Consider the following 23,429-nt stretch of genomic DNA (forward strand, 5'->3'; position numbering starts at 1 on the left):
CCGTGACCAGCCTCTCAAAGCATCTCATGGCTACAGATGTGAGTGCTACGCAGAGATAGTCATTTAGACAGGTTAACTTGGAATTCTGTGGCACAGGGACTATGGTGGTCTGCTCGAAACATTACAGAATGGGTCAGGGAAAGGTTGAAAATGACACCCAGTGAAGTTAGTGTTTAGCGCGAACTCCCCCCGTCTCGGAGCTCGTCCTATCTCTGTCTTGCTGGAGATAAAGCATCTGTGACAACGTGACATACACACAATCCTGTTCTAATATCTGCTCCCACTCACACCTCTGGGACCGTCAGGAACAACACTTTAGTTGCTGCAAACAGCACCAGACATTCACAGGCTCATTTTCCTGACAAAGACCCAGTTTGGCATCAAAACGTTGTCTGATTAACCTACCCCCTGGAGCATATACCAGTGTGTGGATTTATTTTCTGTCTGTCATTGTTATTTAAAGTAGACTATTGTTTTATTCATAGGATTTTTTACAACCACCACAGTGTGGTGTGTGACTGAGGGAGGGGAGGAAAGGTGGTGGGTGTAGCTGCTTGTCTGTATGCTCTCTGCTCTGCTGATGATGAGAGATGGGCAGGAGTGCAGTGATCTCATCTCTTATGAGCGGGTAGGGGCACAATCAGTGCAGAGGTGTGAGAGACATTAGCTCTACATGCTTAGAATTCTAACCACACACACACACAATGTCTTACCTGGGCCACGCCAATCGCCAGTTGACGGTGTTTTTTAGGATGCTAAAGGCGCGTTACGGGTACGGTAAGATAGAAAGGGGTGTTGTCCCTGATATTAGGTGTCTAGCAGCTTGATCATCATGGTACTTTTTGGTAGTAAGTGAACAGGCATATATTACAGTAAGTATAATTTAAACCTGTATCTCATTCTGGTAAGTGGTGAAATAAGTACAGATAGTTATAATTGTAATGGCTTAGCAGATTAAAAAAAGACAAATCAGTCTTTACATGGTTAAAATGGAAGGAATATAATGTATATTGTTTAAAGGAAACTCACTCTACAATTACAGATGAAGTTGTATGGGAAAAGGACTGAACACAGAACTAGTGGATATAGGTAGGCTTACAAATCCAGACTGTCCACTAGATGTTGTAACATTGCTGTGGGGACTTGTTTCCATTCAGGCACAAGAGCATTATTGAGGTCCGGCACTAATGTTGGGCGATTAGGCCTGGCTCGCAGTCGGAGTTCCAATTCATCCCAAAGGTTTTGATGGGGTTGAGGTCAGGGCTCTGTGCAGGCCAGTCAAGTTCTTCCACACCGATCTCAACATACCATTTCTGTATGGACCTCGCTTTGTGCCCGGGGGCATTGTCATGCTGAAACAGGAAAGGGCTTTCCCCAAACTGTTGCCACAAAGTTGGAAGCACAGAAATGTCTAGAATGTCATTGCTGTAGCGTTAACATTTCCCTTTACTGGAACTAAGGGGCCTAGCCCAAACCCAGGCCATTATTCATCTTCAAACCAAACTTTACAGTTGGCACTATTTGCACTATTGAGGCAGGTAGCGTTCTCCTGGCATCCGCCAAACCCAGATTTGTCCGTCGGACTGCTAGATGGTGAAGCGTGATTCATCACTCCAGAGAACGCATTTCCACTGCTCCAAAGACAGCGAGCTTTACGCCACTCCAGGCGACACTTGGCATTGCACATGGTGATCTTAGGCTTGTGTGTGGCTGCTCAGCCATGGAAACCCATTTCATTAAGCTCCCGACGAACAATTCTTGTGCTGATGTTGCTTCCAGAGGCAGTTTGGAACTTGGTATTGAGTGTTGCAAACAGGGACAAATGATTTTTATGTGCTACGACACTCGGCGGTCCAGATCTGTGAGTTTGTATGGCTTACCACTTTGTGGCTGAGCAGTTGTTGCTCCTAGACGTTTCCACTTCACAATAACAGCACTTACCATTGACTGGGGCAGCTCTAGCAGGGCAGTAATTTGACAAACTTACTTGTTGGAAAGGTGGCATCCTATGAAGGTGCCACATTGAAAGTCATTGAGCTCTTCAGTAAGGCCATTCTACTGCCAATGTTTGTCTATGGACATTGCATGGCTATGTGCTCGATTTTATCTCAGCGGGTGTGACCGAATCCACTAATTTGAAGGGGTGTCCACATACTTTTGTATATATAGTGTACATGGAGAAGGCTTAATCAAGCTAGTTGTCTTGATTACTTTCTTGTATCATTTGCACTGGCACCAAAAGTAAAACAAGTTTTGATAGGGGTCAGAATGCGGTCAGACCATCAAATATTCACATTACTCTTACAGAATTTCCACATATTGACAACATGTTTTTAACCAAGACAAAGGATTTTATGAGTGACTTTTTCCTACATAACATAGGTAGAGCAGATCCACTTATTGTATGGGACACTTTTAGAGGTCATGCAATTCAACACTTATCTTTAAAACAAAAACTATTTAGGTCAAAATAGTTAGAATCAAGTATAATCTATTATAGAAAATAAAGCGAATTGGATGGAAAATTATGAAAAATTTACCAAATTCCTTTTGAATCTTGAACATAGAAATGCTACCAGAAAGAGTCATCCATGATTCACCTAATTATGCTTTGAAAGATGAAGCAAAGTACTTTAAGCATACGTTCCCTTTTCAGTCTCCTCCATTTCCACTAATTGAAGGTAACTAAGGATTTTTTTCCCTAATAATAGTGTAAAATTAACAGTTGTGCAGAAAGACATGTGAGGGCAAAATTGCAGAGGAGGAACTTCTTGATGCAATTAAAGCCTTTAGGCCAGGGACAACTCCAGGGCTGGATAGCATACCCGTTGAGGTACAGTTGAAGTGGGACGTTTACATCCACTTAGGTTGGAGTCATTAAAACTCGTTCTTCAACCACTCCACAAATGTCTTGTTGTTAACAAACTATAGTTTTGGCAAGTCGGTTAGGACTTCTACTTTGTGCATGAAACAAGTAATATTTCCAAAAATTGTTTACAGACAGATTATTTCACTTTTATAATTCACTGTATCACAATTCCAGAAAGTCAGAAGTTTACATACACTAAGTTGACTGTGCATTTAAAACAGTTTGGAAAATTCCAGAAAATGTTATCATGGCTTTAGAAGCTTTTAATAGGATAATTGACATAATTTGAGTCAATTGGAGGTGTGCCTGTGGATGTATTTCAAGGTCTACCTTCAAACTCAGTGCCTCTTTGCTTGACATCATGGGAAAATCAAAAGAAATCAGCCAAGACCTCAAAAAAAAAATGGTAGACCTCGACAAGTCTGGTTCATCCTCGGGAGCAATTTACAAATGCCTGAAGGTACCACGTTCATCTGTACAAACAATAGTACGCAAGTCTAAACACCATGGGACCATACAGCCGTCATACCACTCAGGAAGGAGACGTAGTATTCTGTCTCCTAGAGATGAATGTACTTTGGTGCGAAAAGTGCAAATCAATCACAGAACAACAACAAAGGACCTTGTGAAGATGCTGGAGGAAACAGGTACAAAAGTATCTATATCCACAGTAAAACGAGTACTATATAGACATAAGCGTGTGCGAGCAAGGAGGCCTACGAATGACTCAGTTACAGCAGCTCTGTCAGGAGGAATGGGCCAAAATTCACCCAACTTATTGTGGGAAGGTTGTGGAAGGCTACCCAAAACGTTTGACCCAAGTTAAACAATTTAAAAGGCAATGCTACCAAATACTAATTGAGTGTAAACTTCTGACCCACTGGGAATGTGATGAAAGAAATTAAAGCTGAAATAAATCAGTCTACTATTATTCTGACATTTCACATTCTTAAAATAAAGTGGTGATCCTAACTGACCTAAGACAGGGAATTGTTACTAGGATTAAATGTCAGGAATTGTAAAAACTGAGTTTAAATGTATTTTGCTAAAGTGTATGTAAACTTCCAACTTCAACTGTATGTGTAACATTTTTTGATCTACTCAAAGATCCACTATTAACATGTTTTACTCTTATATAACTGGTCAACTATCAGGTACTCATCAAGAAGGTTTGAGTTCACTACTACTGAAACAGGACCCAGGTGGTAAATATAATATAATATATACAGTCCATTCAAAAAGACTGGAGGCCCCTTACACTTACTTCTGTGTTGTGATGCAAAGATTGTCAGATATTATTCATCCTAACCAGACAGTTTTATTTTTACATAGACAATACATTGGAGATAATAAAATAAGTACTTGAAACAATAAAACACCATGAAACATCTGGAAACCAGGCCTGGTATTCATAGCTGACTTCGAAAAGGATTTTGAAAAAATACGATTGGAATTTATATAGAAATGCCTGGAATATTTTGGAGAATCTCTTATACAATGGGTTAAAGTTAAGTATAGTAACCCCAGGTGCAAAATAGTCAATAATGGCTCCTTCTCAGACAGTATTAAACAGCCATTGAAATGTTAGCTATTAAAATCAGATCCAACAATAATAAAGGGGCTAGAAATTCAGGACTTAAAAATAAAAGGTGTCATTATATGCTGATGATTCATATTCTTTTAAATCCACAATTTGGATCCTTCCACAGTCTCATAGAGGATCTAGATACTTTTTCTAACAGTCAATTAAACCAGCCCAGAATCACTGTTCCCCATTCTCCACCCAGCCCAGCCTCCATACCTCTCTCTTACCTTCTTTTTCTTTTCTATCTTTCTCTCTTTGTTTCTTCACTGCTGGCTGGTGTGCCTGCCTGGCAGCTGGGGCGTTTGAACATGCAGAACATGCATGCTGCTAAACATCCATCAATTGAACACGACCCTAAAACACCTCCCATGCTTAACAACCCCCCCCATCTGCACTGTCAATTCACAGCCCAGCTCACTGCCAACTAGGTGTGTGTGTGTGTGTGTGTGTGTGTGTGTGTGTGTGTGTGTGTGTGTGTGTGTGTGTGTGTGTGTGTGTGTGTGTGTGTGTGTGTGTGTGTGTGAGTGAGCGACAGAGAGAGCTAGAGCAACACAGAGCGAGAGAGAACGCGACACAGAGAGCGCGACACAGAGAGCGCGACACAGAGAGCGCGACACAGAGAGCGCGACACAGAGAGCGCGACACAGAGAGCGCGACACAGAGAGCGCGACACAGAGAGCGCGACACAGAGAGCGCGACACAGAGAGCGCGACACAGAGAGCGCGACACAGAGAGCGCGACACAGAGAGCGCGAGAGAGCGCGACACAGAGAGCGCGAGAGAGCGCGAGAGAGCGCGACACAGAGAGCGCGAGAGAGCGCGACACAGAGAGCGCGAGAGAGCGCGACACAGAGAGCGCGAGAGAGCGCGACACAGAGAGCGCGAGAGAGCGCGACACAGAGAGCGCGAGAGAGCGCGACACAGAGAGCGCGAGAGAGCGCGACACAGAGAGCGCGACACAGAGAGCGAGAGAGAGCGCGACACAGAGAGCGAGAGAGAGCGCGACACAGAGAGCGAGAGAGAGCGCGACACAGAGAGCGAGAGAGAGCGCGACACAGAGAGCGAGAGAGAGCGCGACACAGAGAGCGAGAGAGAGCGCGACACAGAGAGCGAGAGAGAGCGCGACACAGAGAGCGAGAGAGAGCGCGACACAGAGAGCGAGAGAGAGCGCGACACAGAGAGCGAGAGAGAGCGCGACACAGAGAGCGAGAGAGAGCGCGACACAGAGAGCGAGAGAGAGCGCGACACAGAGAGCGAGAGAGAGCGCGACACAGAGAGCGAGAGAGAGCGCGACACAGAGAGCGAGAGAGAGCGCGACACAGAGAGCGAGAGAGAGCGCGACACAGAGAGCGAGAGAGAGCGCGACACAGAGAGCGAGAGAGAGCGCGACACAGAGAGCGAGAGAGAGCGCGACACAGAGAGCGAGAGAGAGCGCGACACAGAGAGCGAGAGAGAGCGCGACACAGAGAGCGAGAGAGAGCGCGACACAGAGAGCGAGAGAGAGCGCGACACAGAGAGCGAGAGAGAGCGCGACACAGAGAGCGAGAGAGAGCGCGACACAGAGAGCGAGAGAGAGCGCGACACAGAGAGCGAGAGAGAGCGCGACACAGAGAGCGAGAGAGAGCGCGACACAGAGAGCGAGAGAGAGCGCGACACAGAGAGCGAGAGAGAGCGCGACACAGAGAGCGAGAGAGAGCGCGACACAGAGAGCGAGAGAGAGCGCGACACAGAGAGCAGCGAGCGCGACACAGAGAGCAGCGAGAGCGACACAGAGCAGCGAGAGCGACACAGAGCAGCGAGAGCGACACAGAGCAGCGAGAGCGACACAGAGCAGCGAGAGCGACACAGAGCAGCGAGAGCGACACAGAGCAGCGAGAGCGACACAGAGCAGCGAGAGCGACACAGAGCAGCGAGAGCGACACAGAGCAGCGAGAGCGACACAGAGCAGCGAGAGCGACACAGAGCAGCGAGAGCGACACAGAGCAGCGAGAGCGACACAGAGCAGCGAGAGCGACACAGAGCAGCGAGAGCGACACAGAGCAGCGAGAGCGACACAGAGCAGCGAGAGCGACACAGAGCAGAGAGAGCGACACAGAGCAGAGAGAGCGACACAGAGCAGAGAGAGCGACACAGAGCAGAGAGAGCGACACAGAGCAGAGAGAGCGACACAGAGCAGCGAGAGCGACACAGAGCAGCGAGAGCGACACAGAGCAGCGAGAGCGACACAGAGCAGAGAGAGCGACACAGAGCAGAGAGAGCGACACAGAGCAGAGAGAGCGACACAGAGCAGAGAGAGCGACACAGAGCAGAGAGAGCGACACAGAGCAGAGAGAGCGAGAGCGCATGCGAGGCGAGCGGTGTGGTTAGCATGTTATTCAGTACATACTGCAGTTATTGTTTGCTTTTCTAAAGTCAATCAACCTTGCCAGCTAAAATACTGTAGTTAGAAAAGCTAGCTACTCTAACTTGAAATTACTTATTGGTAGCAAGTTATGAGGTTGGGAACCTACAGTGTTTCTGGGCTAGCTAAAACCAACACCGTGAAAGTGGCTAGTAGTATTACAGGAAAATTCTGAGTGGGATGTGTCCCTGTGCCCCATATGGGCATGACAGCACGCACACGCACACACATCTATTTTTCTCTGTACGCTTAGAGGCCAGTTCTGAAAAAGGCCCACTTCACTGTAAAGGAATCTGTTAAAAATACATCACAGATATGAGTTCTGTTCCGAGTTCTGGACTCAGTGAGCAGCACTGCCCTGTCCTACATCGGCACATCTTAACAGCACAGACAGAACCGCCTTGAGAAAGAGCCAGCACTGATAAATCTCCCCTTAAATCACCACCACTGTCTCTGTCCCTCTCCTCAGTCTGCCTCGGTTCTCTCTGGAGTGAATCAAAGACGCTATGATGGGCCCTAGTTCAGCCCAGGGATCACTGATGAGCTGAACTGTCCCAGTCATTCACACAGATGACACAGAATGTCTGAGTCCATCAGAGCATGTCCTGTCAATCAGCTGGCACTCAGTACATTGATAAGAATGGGGGGTTCAGATAGACAAAATGATTGCGGACAAAGGACATTATTTCAATAGCGGAGCGTAGTTGCTCGTGATAATGTGAAATTTCAATGACAAATCATGCAAAGATGCCTAATCTTGATTATCTCATGATTATGGTAAAATGGTGGGGGTATGATACATTCCTCAATGCAGCACCTGTCTGTAACTTATCACAATGAGAGGACCAAGGCCCGTCATTATTTGAGTAGCAGTAATCAAACAGATAGATGGATGGATACCCACCAGCCAGACATAGTGAAGTCCCTATAGAGCATCCTCTTCCCCACCTCCTTCCTCTGTACTCGTCTGGGGAACTCCAGATGTGTAAACTCTCCCCCTAACAGGTGTGGCTGCATGTAGGCCTTCACATAGAAAGAGGAGAGAGAGGAGCGTGAAGAGATTGTCTTCCTATCCCCTGGGCACGCCAGTCAATTAAACCAGCCTAGACACCAGGCAAAAGAGCTAAGCTTAGTACCTGTCAGTGAGTAACTGAGCAGACCTGGGTTCAAATACTACTTGAAATCTTAAATTGTTTGAGCGTTTGCTCTACTCTGATAAGTGGGGTTTGTTATTTTTTGTCTATTGGTTCCATTGTGCCAGTCAGGCTCAATCAAGGCCAGCTAAAATATTTGAAATGATTTCAAATACTATTTGAACCCAGGTCGGGGACAGAGAACAGCCCGGGTTCACTGTGATTCAGAGGATTGTGGTAGAGTTCCTCCTCTTACCAGGAACTGTGGGCCTTATTACACCAGCACGGACCAGGTAGGAAGCAGGTAGCAAGCATAGTGAATGTCTGAAGAGGGAGGGAAGGTCATGCATTGTGATACAGTGTCTGTTGTGTTCCTCCACTTACCAGGAACTGCAAGCGCTGCCGCTCTGACTCGGGTGTGAACTCTGTAGACATGGGGATAACCTCTCCACCTCGGATAATGATTGCTCTGTGCAGGACAAAGCAATCTGTGTTAATTCAAACAGTTTCAGTGTTTATTTCAGTGTGTGCGTCTGTGTCTCACCTGCTGTCCCCGGCATTTCCAACGTAGAGCTTTCCGAGTAAAAAGAGCGCACACAGAGCAGTACAGCCTCCTGAGACGTTAAACACAGCCTTGTCTCTCTCAATCTGGGCATCCTAAAAAAAAAAAAACATAAATATACACTGAGAGTACAAAACATTAGGAACACCTTCCTAATATTGAGTTCCACCCCCCTTTTCCCTCAGAACAGCCTCTATTTGTTGGGGCAGGGACTCTACAAGGTATCAAAAGCTTTCCACAGGGATGCTGGCCCATGTTGACTCCAACGCGTCCCACAGTTGTGTCAAGTTGTCTGGATGTTCGTTGGTGGGGGACCATTCTTGATGCACACGGATTCACCTGGTCAGTCTATGTCACGGAAAGAGCAGATGTTCCTAATGTTTGTACACTCAGTGTACATATACACGTCACAATAACACAACACATACATATATCATAAATACACATACAACACACTCACATAAATACACATGAAAACATACACTACCAAATATAAAAGAAAACATTTTTTTCCCCCACTACAATATAGCACATAAAGACCTGCTATGGATTAAAATCCTTGCTACAGTAACATACTGTACATAACATGAGAGGAATACGTCAAGGAGAGATAAAAAATTATGGAAACCTGAAGACGAGGTGACGTTTGAGGGAGTAATCGTTATTACACGGCTTAATTAGGTCGATTATTTCATTACTAATTAAACCAAGAGAATTCTTTTTAAAAATCTATGATATTAGATGAATAATTAATCCGTTACTGAATTAATCAAAAAGCTAACATAAAAAGTTGAACCAACCAAGCTATAGTTCTCAACCTATATATTATGTACGCTCACTAGTTCACGAGTTAACCCTTTGTTATCTAAAACTATCGTAAAAGTGTCGTGGAAGAGTTGAATTGGTTTGAAGCGCAAACCAGAGTAAGTAGCCTTGTCACAGCACGAAAGGCTCCGGCTCGGTGGGCCCATCTCATATTTCTGTAGCGTGAAGCAGCTTGATGTACAAGAACACCCCCTGGGCAGGACGCTCGTCTATCAGGGTCAACAATCCTACTCTGAGACGTTGGCTGTATAAATACAGGCCGAGACCAGGAGGTGATGAGTAAAAATGTGTGTATTTTGGGTTATAGCAATGTCATGAGTCTCTAGCACAGAGTGTCAAAATAATGTCCGCTAATTTACTCTGTCCCTTGGTTGTAGTCCCCTGTGGAAAACACACTCACGCTAGAGCACTCTGCCTTGCGCTCTTCTGCTGGCTATCAACTATCTGATGAAGCACACTGTGTGTGTTTCTGTGTAACAAGGCCCTAGTGACACCCCAGCACCCTCCACCCTGGCCCCACCACTGCTGTCACCTTGGAGGAGAAACACATTGCTCAGGAATGTGTGTGTGCATTAGGGAGGGGGAACTTAGTGAACAAAATGTGTCCTTCACCGAGGGTAAGTTATGACTCTGTAGCAGTGCATACCTACGTATCCTGCTATCAAACGCCTGTGGCTGCAGGGAGGAAAGGCTTCAATAATGAAAATGTCGGCATAAACAACTAGCTACACCCCCCACCCCCTACAAAAAATGTTTTTAACACCCTTGCCTATCTTGCACTAACACTCGCACTTGTCTCGTCTCACTAGCGCTGATTTAATGAGGACATTTTTGTTGTTTACTATGACTGGGATATGTAGTTGTATCACCTAGCCAGCTTAAGACGAATGAACTGTAATACAATGTAATCAAAGTTCATGTGTCACGTGCACAGGGTGTAAACGATACAGTGAAACGCTTACCGCACGCTCTCTTCAACAGTGCAGTACACTTTCAAATCGCTCTCATCTGCTAAATGACCAAAATAGGTCAATGCAAGACAGTGTAACGGATGTGAAATGGCTAGCTAGTTAGCGGGTGCGCGCTAGTAGCATTTCAATCAGTTACGTCACTTGCTCTGAGACTTAAGTAGTGTTGCCCCTTGCTTTGCAAGGGCCGCGGCTTTTGTGGAGCGATGGGTAACGAGGATTCGTGGTTGACTGTTGTCGATGTGTTTAGAGGGTCCCTGGTTCGCGCCCGTGTCGGGGCGATGGGACGGTTTAAAGTTATACTGTTACATTGATGCTGTTGACCCGGATCACTGGTTGCTGCGGAAAAAGAGGAGGTTGAAAGGGGGGTGAGTGTAACGGATGTGAAATGGCTAGCTAGTTAGCGGGTGCGCGCTAGTAGCATTTCAATCAGTTACGTCACTTGCTCTGAGACTTAAGTAGTGTTGCCCCTTGCTTTGCAAGGGCCGCGGCTTTTGTGGAGCGATGGGTAACGAGGCTTCGTGGTTGACTGTTGTTGATGTGTGTGTAACGGATGTGAAATGGCTAGCTAGTTAGCGGGTACGCGCTAGTAGCATTTCAATCAGTTACGTCACTTGCTCTGAGACTTAAGTAGTGTTGCCCCTTGCTTTGCAAGGGCCGTGGCTTTTGTGGAGCGAGGGTCCTTGGTTCGCGCCCGGGTCGGGGCGAGGGGACGGTTTAAAGTTATACTGTTACATTGATGCTGTTGACCCGGATCACTGGTTGCTGCGGAAAAAGAGGAGGTTGAAAGGGGGGTGAGTGTAACGGATGTGAAATGGCTAGCTAGTTAGCGGGTACGCGCTAGTAGCATTTCAATCAGTTACGTCACTTGCTCTGAGACTTAAGTAGTGTTGCCCCTTGCTTTGCAAGGGCCGTGGCTTTTGTGGAGCGATGGGTAACGCTGCTTCGTGGGTGACTGTTGTCGATGTGTGCAGAGGGTCCCTGGTTCGCGCCCGGGTCGGGGCGAGGGGACGGTTTAAAGTTATACTGTTACATGTGCAGAGGGTCCCTGGTTCGCGCCCGTGTCGGGGCGAGGGGACGGTTTAAAGTTATACTGTTACAACAACAGTTAGAATTATGGTTTGCACCCTATTACAGGTTCATTTGACTGCAGCTTTAGTAGGGTCTATACACAGTACATGTCTTTACAGTGCGGGAGACTAGGCCAAAAATCAGATCTCCCCCAGTTATTTATGTCCTTCTCAATGTAAACAGTGTCGTCATCGTGAGCCACGTTTCTTTTTTATGTTTAAACATCTCCGTGTTTATTAGGCTCTGGCAGCCTCCTCCAGAAACAGCCCGTGGTGGTGATTCATGTCAACCTGAGAACTAGATTCAGAGCCAGTGGTTATCCCAGATAAGATAAGAGGGGTAAAACTAGTCTGAATTATGCACCACCATCACCCAAATCAGTGACAGATTTCACTTGAGAATGAGGTTCATTAAAAATAAGAAGAAAGATTAACGAAGAGATGGGGAGCAAAGCTCCAGACAAGAGCCAGACAAGAGCCAGAGGGGATGAGGGAAAAAAAAGATGGGAGAGAAGAGGGATATGGAGTGCCTGTGAAAAAGAGTGAAGAGCGAGAGAGGGGCAGAAAATAGCTTTATCACGCTATGAAATCAAGTATAGCAATGAGCTGAATATACTGTGGATTATCATGGTGAAGGTTTTTGACTCTATAACGATCAAAAGGCAAACATCTGCATGACATACACTCAACTGCATCGACACGACAGTGAACTGCTTTCTGATGAAATTGTGCATTTATATATAGACGTTTAATCTTAAATCCTTGTACGTCACACATTCATTACGACACAATCGTTAAGCATCGACACAGTCCGAAATGTGCACAGGTGCATGGGAAATGGTGCATTATCACAGTTGATAGTTTGGGTTGACAGTGACACTGGACTTGGAAAATGACACTAACTCACTCAATGGATGGCCGCACACTGCCATCTAGTGGTGATGACGAGAAAAACAACAGCTCCTGCTGCAGTACCCAGGTTTGTCTGAAGTCATGTGAGTTATTGTAAGGAGTTGTGTGAAACAGATGAGACCAGAATGCAGTTGGAACTCTAAGTGATCAACATTTCAGACTTCGATTGTATCAGTGGACTAGACACCAGGTGGTGAACTCTCTTAGCTCTCAAGAAAGGAAACACAACAGCAGAATTTCGCAAGTGACAAAATTTGTCTTGAAGCCAAAGCCAGAATCCTCAACAACAAGATGAAACAATGAGGCTAATAACCAATGACCTTTCTGACTCCTCATTGGCCAAAGCCTGTCAAGACCACACTCTTGAATGGCTGTGTGTCCGACCACTGGGCCACTCAGTGAGCTAAGTCGAAGTCCACACATCCTCTTACAGCACCACAACCAGATGGTGAGCAGCACTGAAACCTTTGGCCTGCGGGTTGGAAGGGGAAAAAGTCCATAAATCGTGGTGCTGTGGACTGACTGGCACCATATGCTGCTGATTTGAGGAACAGCCACAGATAATGGATTAGAGAGACTGGGAGGGGGGCAACATGCCGACGCTAAACGCACCCTTATCACTGGCAGCCAGCTGTTAGACGCCACTCAACTCTCAGTGCCAAAGAACTGCTGAAGAAAGCAGACACAGCTAAAGATGGAGTTAATTCAAATCAAACCAGGAGCGATGACACAATCTATTTCAGACACACAGTTGAAGTTGGACGTTTACATACACCTTAGCCAAATACATTTAAACTCAGTTTCACAATTCCTGACATTTAATCCTTGCAAAAAAATCCCTGTCTTATGTCAGTTAGGATCACCACTATTTTAAGAATGTGAAATGTCAGAATAATAGTAGAGAGAATGATTTATTTCAGCTTTCATTCCTTTCATCACATTCCCAGTGGGTCAGAAGTTAACATACACTCAATTGCCTTTAAATTGTTTAACTTGGGTCATACATTTTGGGTAGCCTTCCACAAGCTTCCCACAATAAGTTGGGTGAATTTTGGCCCATTCCTCCTGACAGAGCTGGTGTAACTGAGTCAGGTTTGCAGGCTTCCTTGCTCGCACACGCATTTTCAGTTCTGGCCACACATTTTCTATAGGATTTGAGGTCAGGGCTTTGTGATGGTCACTCCAATACCTTGACTGTCCTTATTCCATTTTGCCACAATTTTGGAAGTATGCTTGGGGTCATTGTCCTTTGGGAATACCCATTTGCAACCAAGCTTTAACTTCCCGACTGACGTTTTGAGATGTTGCTTCAATATATCCACTATTTTCCTGCCTCATGATGCCATCTATTTTGTGAAGTGCACCAGTCCCTCCTGCAGCAATTCACCCCCAACCCCATGCTTCACGGTTGGGATGGTGTTCTTCGGCTTACAAGCATCCCCCTTTTTCCTCCAAACATAACAATGGTCATTATGGTCAAACAGTTCTATTTTTGTTTCATCAGACCAGAGGACATTTCTCCTAAAAGTACGATCTTTGTCCCCATGTGCAGTTGCAAACCGTTGTCTGGCTTTTTTATGGCGGTTTTGGAGCAGTGGCTTCTTCCTTGCTGAGCGGCTTTTCAGGTTATGTCGATATGGGACTCGTTCTACTGTGGATATAGTTAGTTTTGTACCCGTTTCCTCCAGCATCTTCACTAGGTCCTTTGCTGTTGTTCTGGGATTGATTTGCACTTTTCGCACCAAAGTACATTAATCTCTAGGAAACAGAATACATGGTCCCATGGTGTTTAGACTTGTGTACTATTGTTTGTACAGATGAACGTGGTACTTTCAGATGTTTGTAAATTGCTCCCAAGGATGAACCAGACTTGTGGAGGTCTACAATTGGTTTTCTGAGGGCTTGGCTGATTTTTTTTTGATTTTCCCATGATGTCAAGCAAAGAGGCACTAAGTTTGAAGGTAGGCCTTGAAATATATCCACAGGTACACCTCCGATTGATTCAAATGATGTCAATTAGCCTATCAGAAGCTTCTAAAGCCATGACATAATTTTTTGGAATTTTCCAAGCTGTTTAAAGGCACAGTCAATTTAGTGTATGTAAACTTCTGACCCACTGGAATTGTGATACAGTGAATTATAAGTGAAATAATCTGTCTGTAAACAATTGTTGGAAAAATTACTTGTGTCATGCACGAAGTAGATGTCCTAACAGACTTACCAAAACTATAGTTTGTTAACAAGAAATGTGTGGAGTGTTTGAAAAATGAGTTTTGACTCCAACCTAAGTGGATGTAAACTTCCGACTTCAACTGTACAGGCAGAGTTCAACAACCGGACAGTTCTTCTTAGAAATAAAAAAGAAAACTGTATTTAGACAATGCTTACTAGTCCTATTCCCACTGCCCAGTAAGCTGTGACGTTGATCTCATTATGCCAACTGCATATCTTCAGAAAAAAAAACTAGTTGCTAAGCAGATAATGATGGGAATGATGGGAGCGCTGCAATGTCTCTTACAATGAATGTGCAGTAATTAAATCGATGCTGCAGTGTCCCTTATATACTGTAATTAATTCAGGATGGTTAGTATGTTCTTTCAGACCAGGGCTGAATTCACCAGGGCACAACATACTGAAACGTTCAGAAAGAAATAGATCATGTACAACAGACATGCCTGTCTCAGATGTAGAACAGGGAATCACATCAACTCTATTCATGACATTTCTATCTGCAACAATCCACAATGTTAACCTACTGAACATGGCAATGAACTCACCATCTCTTTGAAGGCATTCTCGATGGCTCCCATCACCAGGCTCTCATGACGGACCTTCTTCTCTGTGAAGAACCTGGTGGGAGGGGGGTGACTGGGGGAGCCGGGTGCCCCTGCGGCCCCCCGTAGTGAGGCGGTCCTGGTGATGCCCCTGTGGGTGGTGGGGGTGAGGTTGGTGGGCTCTTCCCCGTGGATGATGGGGACCAGCTGGGCCGTGTTCCTCAGGACATCCAGGACCTCTCGGAGGTGTTCTACGATGTGGTGCTGGAGCAGCTTAGACGCCACCACCGCCGCCCCTGAGCCCGCATGGCCGTCAAACAGCCCCCAGTAGTGGAAGATCAGTCCGGGCACTGCATCCTGGACAAACAAACACACACATTTTGCAATGTCAAAAGCTGGCACACACAGATAAACACAGGAGAATAAGTAGAACAAAACACAAACAATTAGCCAAATCAACATTTTTATAATTTACAAATACACTGCTCAAAAAAATAAAGGGAACACTTAAACAACACAATGTAACTCCAAGTCAATCACACTTCTGTGAAATCAAACTGTCCACTTAGGAAGCAACACTGATTGACAATAAATTTCACATGCTGTTGTGCAAATGGAATAGACAAAAGGTGGAAATTATAGGCAATTAGCAAGACACCCCCCAAAACAGGAGTGATTCTGCAGGTGGTGACCACAGACCACTTCTCAGTTCCTATGCTTCCTGGCTGATGTTTTGGTCACTTTTGAATGCTGGCGGTGCTCTCACTCTAGTGGTAGCATGAGACGGAGTCTACAACCCACACAAGTGGCTCAGGTAGTGCAGTTCATCCAGGATGGCACATCAATGCGAACTGTGGCAAAAAGGTTTGCTGTGTCTATCAGCGTAGTGTCCAGAGCATGCAGGCGCTACCAGGAGACAGGCCAGTACATCAGGAGACGTGGAGGAGGCCGTAGGAGGGCAACAACCCAGCAGCAGGACCACTACCTCCGCCTTTGTGCAAGGAGGTGCACTGCCAGAGCCCTGCAAAATGACCTCCAGCAGGCCACAAATGTGCATGTGTCAGCATATGGTCTCACAAGGGGTCTGAGGATCTCATCTCAGTACCTAATGGCAGTCAGGCTACCTCTGGCGAGCACAATGAGGGCTGTGCGGCCCCACAAAGAAATGCCACCCCACACCATGACTGACCCATCGCCAAAACGGTCATGCTGGAGGATGTTGCAGGCAGCAGAACGTTCTCCACGGCGTCTCAAGACTCTGTCACATGTGCTCATGTGCTCAGTGTGAACCTGCTTTCATCTGTGAAGAGCACAGGGCGCCAGTGGCGAATTTGCCAATCTTGGTGTTCTCTGGCAAATGCCAAACGTCCTGCACGGTGTTGGGCTGTAAGCACAACACCCACCTGTGGACGTCGGGCCCTCATACCACCCTCATGGAGTCTTTTCTGACCGTTTGAGCAGACACATGCACATTTGTGGCCTGCTGGAGGTCATTTTGCAGGGCGCTGGCAGTGAACCTCCTTGCACAAAGGCGGAGGTAGCGGTCCTGCTGCTGGGTTGTTGCCCTCCTACGGCCTCCTCCACGTCTCCTGATGTACTGGCCTGTCTCCTGGTAGCGCCTGCATGCTCTGGACACTACGCTGACAGACACAGCAAACCTTTTTGCCACAGTTCGCATTGATGTGCCATCCTGGATGAACTGCACTACCTGAGCCACTTGTGTGGGTTGTAGACTCCGTCTCATGCTACCACTAGAGTGAGAGCACCGCCAGCATTCAAAAGTGACCAAAACATCAGCCAGGAAGCATAGGAACTGAGAAGTGGTCTGTGGTCACCACCTGCAGAATCACTCCTGTTTTGGGGGGTGTCTTGCTAATTGCCTATAATTTCCACCTTTTGTCTATTCCATTTGCACAACAGCATGTGAAATTTATTGTCAATCAGTGTTGCTTCCTAAGTGGACAGTTTGATTTCACAGAAGTGTGATTGACTTGGAGTTACATTGTGTTGTTTAAGTGTTCCCTTTATTTTTTTGAGCAGTGTATATATATAAACTCAGCAAAAAAGAAACGTCCCTTTTTCAAGATCCTGTCTTTCATAGATAATTCGTATAAATCCAAATAACTTCACAGATCTTCATTGTAAAGGGTATAAACACTGTTTCCCATGCTTGTTCAATGAACCATAAACAGTTAATGAACATGCACCAGTGGAACGGTCATTAAGACATTAACAGCTTATAGACGGTAGGCAATTAAGGTAACAGTTATGAAAACTTAGGACACTAAAAAGGCCATTCTACTGACTCCGAAAAACACCAAAAGAAAGATGCCCAGGGTCCCTGCTCATCTGCGTGAATGTGCCTTAGGCATGCTGCAAGGAGGCATGAGGACTGCAGATGTGGCCAGGGCAATAAATTGCAATGTTCGTACTGTGAAACGCCTAAGACAGCGCTACAGGGAGACAGGACGGACAGCTGATCATCCTCGCAGTGGCAGACCACATGCAACAACACCTGCACAGGATCGGTACATCTGAAAATCACACCTGCGGGACAGGTACAGGACGGCAACAACAACTGCCCGAGATACACCAGGAACGCACAATCCCTCCATCAGTGCTCAGACTGTCTGCAATAGGCTGAGAGAGGCTGGACTGAGGGCTTGTAGAACTGTTGTAAGGCAGGTCCCCACCAGACATCACCGCCAACAATCACCGGGACAAACCCACCGTCACTAGACCAGAAATGACTGGCAAAAATTGCTCTTCACTGACGAGTCGCGGTTTTGTCTCACCAGGGGTGATGGTCGGATTCGCATTTATCATAGAAGGAATGAGCGTTACACCGAAGCCTGTACTCTGGAGCGGTATTGATTTGGAGATGGAGGGTCCGTCATGGTCTGGGGCGATGTGTCACAGCATCATTGGACTGAGCTTGTCATTGCAGGCAATCTCAACACTGTGCGTTACAGGGAAGACATCCTCCTCCCTCATGTGGTACCCTTCCTGCAGGCTCATCCTGACATGACCCTCCAGCATGACAATGCCACCAGCCATACTGCTTGTTCTGTGCGTGATTTCCTGCAAGACAGGAATGTCAGTGTTCTGCCATGGCCAGCAAAGAGCCCGGATCTCAAGCCCATTGAGCGAGTCTGGGACCTGTTGGATCGGAGGGTGAGGGCTAGGGCCATTCCCCCCAGAAATGTCAGAGAACTTGCAGGTGCCTTGAGAGTGGAGTAACATCTCACAGCAAGAACTGGCAAATCTGGTGCAGTCGAGGATGAGGAGATGTACTGCAGTACTTAATGCAGCTGGTGGCCTGTAACTTTGGATTTTGACCCCCCCCCCCCCCCCCCCCCCCATTTAATCCCATTAAAAATTCCCTGTCTTGAGTCAGTTAGGATCACCACTTTATCTTAAGAATGTGAAATGTCAGAATAATAGCAGAGAGAATGATCTATTTCAGCTTTTATTTCTTTCATCACATTCCCAGTGGGTCAGAAGTTAACACACACTGAATTAGTATTTGGTAGCATTGCCGTTAAATTGTTTAACTTGGGTCAAACGTGTTGGGTAGCCTTCCACAAGCTTCCCACAAGTTGGGTGAATTTTGGCCCATTCCTCCTGACAGAGCTGATGTAACTGTGTCAGGTTTGTAGGCCTACTTGCTCGCACACGCTTTTCAGTTCTGCCCACAAATGTTCTATTGGATTTGAGGTCAGGGCTTTGTGATGGCCACTCCAATACCTTGACTTTGTTGTCCTTAAGCCATTTTGCCATAACTTTGGAAGTATGCTTGGGGTCATTGTCCATTTGGAAGACCCATTTGCGACCAAGCTTTAACTTCCTGACTGATGTCTTGAGATGTTGCTTCAATATATCCACATAATTTCCCGCCCTCATGATGCCATCTATTTTGTGAAGTGCACCAGTCCCTCCTGCAGCATAACACCCCCACAACATGATGCTGCCACCCCCGTGCGTCATAGTTGGGATGGTGATCTTCGGCTTTTCAAGCCACCCCCTTATTCCTCCAAACATAACGATGGTCATTATTGCCAAACAGTTCTATTTTTGTTTCATCAGACCAGAGGACATTTCCCCAAAAAGTATGATCTTTGTCCACATGTGCAATTGCAAACCGTAGTCTGTCTTTTCAATGGCGGTTTTGGAACAGTGGCTTCTTCCTTGCTGAGTGGCCTTTCAGGTTATGTTAATACAGGACTTGTTTTACTGTGGATATACTTTTGTACCTGTTTCCTCCAGCATCTTCACAAGGTCATTTGCTGTTGTTCTGGGATTGATTTGCACTTCTCACACCAAAGTACGTTCATCTCTAGGAGACAGAATGCTTCTAAAGCCATGACATAATTTTCTGGAATTGTTCAAGCTGTTTAAAGGCACATTCAACTTAGTGTATGTAAACTTCTGACCCACTGGAAATGTGATACAGTGAATTATAAGTGAAATAATCTGTCTGTAAACAATTGTTGGAAAAATTACTTATGTCATGCACAAAGTAGATGTCCTAACGAACTTGCCAAAGTTGGTTTGTTAACAAGAAATTTGTGGAGTGGTTGAAAAACTAGTTTTAATTAACTCCAACCTAAGCGTGTGTAAACTTCCAACTTCAACTGTATATACAGGGGCAAAAAAGTATTTAGTCAGCCACCAATTGTGCAAGTTCTCCCACTTAAACATTTTCATCATAGGTACATTTCAACTATGACAGACAAAATGAGAAGAAAAAACCCCCAGAAAAATCACATTGTAGGATTTGTAATGAATTTATTTGCAAATTATGGTGGAAAATAAGTATTTGGTCACCTACAAACAAGCAAGATTTCTGGCTCTCACAGACCTGTAACTTCTTCTTTAAGAGGCTCCTCTGTCCTCGACTCGTTACCTGTATTAATGGCACCTGTTTGAACTTGTTATCAGAATAAAAGACACCTGTCCACAACCTCAAACAGTCACACTCCAAACTCCAGATGTGTTTTTCAGCGGCAGGGACTGGAAGACTGTAACGATCGAGGCAAAGATGACCGGAGCAAAGTACAGAGAGATCCTTGATGAAAACCTGCTCCAGAGCGCTCAGGATCTCAGACTGGGGCGAAGGTTCACCTTCCAACAGGACAACAACCCTAAGGGCACAACAAAACCTATTCCCCCTCAGGAGACTGAAAAGATTTGGCATGGGTCCTCAGATCCTCAAAAGGTTCTACAGCTGCACCATCAAGAGCATCCTGACGGGTTGCGTCACTGCCTGGTATGGCAACTGCTCGGCCTCCAACCGCAAGGCACTACAGAGGGTAGTGCGTACGGCCCAGTACATCACCATGGCCAAGCTTCCTGCCATCCAGGACCTCTATACCAGGCGGTGTCAGAGGAAGGCCCTAGAAATTGTCAAAGACACCACCCACCCAAGTCATAGACTGTTCTCTCTGCAAGCGGTACCGTAGCGCCAAGTCTAGGTCCAAGAGGCTTCTAAACAGCTTCTGCCCCCAAGCCATAAGACTCCTGAACAACTAATCAAATGGCTACTCAGACTATTTGCATTACCCCCCCTTCTACACTGCTGCTAGTCTTTGTTGTTATCTATGCATAGTCACTTTAATAACTCCACCTACTTGTACATATTACCTCAATTACCTCAAGGGTCTGAATACTTATGTAAAATATAATTTCAGTTGTTTTTTTATATATAAATTTGCAAACATTTCTAAAAACCTGTTTTTGCTTTGTCATTATCATCTAACCAGACCTATGCCCAAATTCCTCACTCCTCCCCAACTCACTGCTGTCATGTTGACTTGTACCAGACCGTGTCTCTTCTCCTCCCATAGGATCCCTGATGTCTGACAATAACATATATTTGTAGAATGTAAACATTCTGCAATCCCCTCTCTCCTTCGGTGACATGAATAAGGATATTTCATATTTTCAACAAACTCCAATTCCCATGTTAGTTCGTTAAAACAGCTTACAGAAACAAAATACCAACATTTAGTAAAATCTTTGCTAAATATGTTAACTTTAACCTGTTTGCAGCCCAAGTTGTAAGTAACACATGGCTTCAGTGTGGAAATATATACATTGCATTCACACTGATATAGGGGCAAGGCCTACCATAAATTGCATTACGGCTGAGCACGGACATGCCAAACATTGGTCAAAAAGCAAGATTAAATTCACAACAAAAAAAAAAGAGCGAAAAATTTGAATCAGATTCTAAATAAAACAACTTGCTGTAAATAGGTCAAAATAAACTTTGAGGCACCATAATCGCTTCCTGTGGGCATATCATATTAAAACAACGCAGACTATGGATGGTTTAGCACACATCTAAACCTTTCACAGTAGCTGGACAAAGAACCAATATAAAGACAAAGGGAGAATGTCCACTCCCCGTTATACTGCTCCTAAATATACATGTTTTATATACATATTGGAACCATCTGACAGATCACACTTCTTCAGAAGTTGCATTGCATGCGTGCCACGGACATTCTCGCCATAAAGCCAGGACAGTGAATCATTCTAGTAAGTTTGGGTTTAATAAAATTAAATGAAAAACAAGCCAACAATAAATACATGTAAAATGTAATGATATAAAATCGGCAGCATAAAAATAAAAAAAAGACACGACACATTGCTGTTGAACCAGCCTTCGTTGTAGTAGGCCTAGGGTAAGGGTAGCCTACGGAGGGCTTGGGTTTTAAAAATGTGAAACGGAAAACCAAAAATTGTTATACGGTTCACCAGTATTCACTTCTCTCGTTTCATGATGGGCATGGACACATGTAACCTACATCATGGAGGGGGTTTTAAGCACATCCAAAGCATGGCTAAAATGATGTAGGCCTGTCTACAATACATAGATTAAAAGGGAAGGTCAGCTCACTGTTTTGCTCCTCTAAAAATTGATATTTTAATAAAGCTTTGGTGATTAAGATGCATTTTCAAGCCAAACACTTTATCAACAGTCTTGACTAGCCTACTTGATTACATTGGGCAGGACAAAAATAAAACTGCCTTCATTGAGAGGAGGGGAGGCTATGATTAGTTTTAAATCAAATAAAACCAAAAAAAGGTAGGGAAAAAAACAAACAGTGTTTTATGTTTCCAAATACGATGTATACAGGGACCAAATCAGATCTTGTTCCATGCGCATATGGGCAGTGTGCGTCACGGCTGGATAGACTGTTTCCGTTGTAAAATTCATAACCAACTGTGTTACCGCTAAAACCAGCTTTTGGTTGGTCTTAAATATCCCGACCAGCGCTGCCTAAAATGAGCATTTTGGATCATGTTTTTAAGGACACCCCTCAAATATTTCCACCCTCTCATCTGAGCGCAAACCTGCTGATGTTAGACAGGTAAATTGCCAAACCTGGCATTAGGGCTGGAAAATGCCAGTGAGACAGTTTTTACATGACAAAATTGCAAACTAAAGTGCATTTGACTCTAGCGCCGCCATAACGCCAGACGAAAATAGAACCCTATGAGGGATGTGAGGCTGGGGAATAAGGGCTAGGTTGGTGACCACTAAAGTAGCTGAAAGGCAGTACTGTAGCCTACTAAGTACTGTAGCCTGACACTCGTTTACCAGGCTTATAGGTCGTGCTGGGGAATAGACTATGACTGATGTGAGGGAAGCGAAGAGTCAACAGGTCCTGATGTGACAGAATGAGGGGGGGGCAAGGGGTTAAGACTAGGTCTGGAGTGTGTGGGGGGGGGGGTACTCACAGAGTCCTCCCTGATCCCCAGTCCCTCTCCATTGGGCAGGGAGGACCTCCTCCGTGTGGTGGGGGTCATGTTGGGGGTGGAGTTTCCCCCAGCACTGAGTCTCCTCCTCACCAGCACCACCTCACAGCATGCCTGGTCCTCGTTCAGAAGGCTCTTCCCAGCATTGATCACCCTGTAGAAGGAGAGAAGAGCACAAGAATGTGAGGAGCAAAACCAGACACACACTGTGGGAAAGGTATAGCAGATTTCAATGTAACAATGTGTGGTTTGTGACATCCTACTACAGAATTTCCCAAACTCATCATTAAGCTTTGATTACTTGAATCAGCTGTGTATTGATATGGTAAAAAACTAAACATGCACCCCTTGAGTTTGAGAAAGTTTGAGAAACACTGCCCTAACATATACAGTGCATACGGAAAGTATTCAGACCCCTTGACTTTTTCCACATTGTTACTTTACGGCCTTTTTCTAAAATGGATTAAAGTGTTTGTTTTTCCTCATCAACCTACACACAATACCCCATAATGACAAAGCAAAAACAGGTTTAAAAACTGAAATATCACATTTATATAAGTTCAG

The 23,429-nt window shown here is 45.3% G+C and overlaps 1 protein-coding gene across 2 annotated transcripts in view; it reads right to left on the reverse strand.

Moving 5' to 3' along the window:
* LOC129862682 (protein phosphatase 1H-like) overlaps window positions 1-23,429 on the reverse strand; it is a 62,911-nt gene that overhangs the window by 20,205 nt on the left and 19,277 nt on the right. For both annotated transcript variants that reach the window (XM_055934571.1, XM_055934570.1), the window contains exons 2-6: window positions 22,848-23,019; window positions 15,102-15,455; window positions 8,532-8,644; window positions 8,372-8,456; window positions 7,759-7,877 (exon numbers count right to left, since the gene is read on the reverse strand). In XM_055934571.1, the coding sequence (XP_055790546.1) occupies window positions 7,759-7,877; window positions 8,372-8,456; window positions 8,532-8,644; window positions 15,102-15,455; window positions 22,848-23,019 (843 nt within the window). The remainder of the gene's footprint in view (window positions 1-7,758; window positions 7,878-8,371; window positions 8,457-8,531; window positions 8,645-15,101; window positions 15,456-22,847; window positions 23,020-23,429) is intronic.

The sequence above is a fragment of the Salvelinus fontinalis genome, chromosome 9, assembly GCF_029448725.1.
Source record: "Salvelinus fontinalis isolate EN_2023a chromosome 9, ASM2944872v1, whole genome shotgun sequence".
Lineage (NCBI taxonomy): Eukaryota > Metazoa > Chordata > Actinopteri > Salmoniformes > Salmonidae > Salvelinus > Salvelinus fontinalis.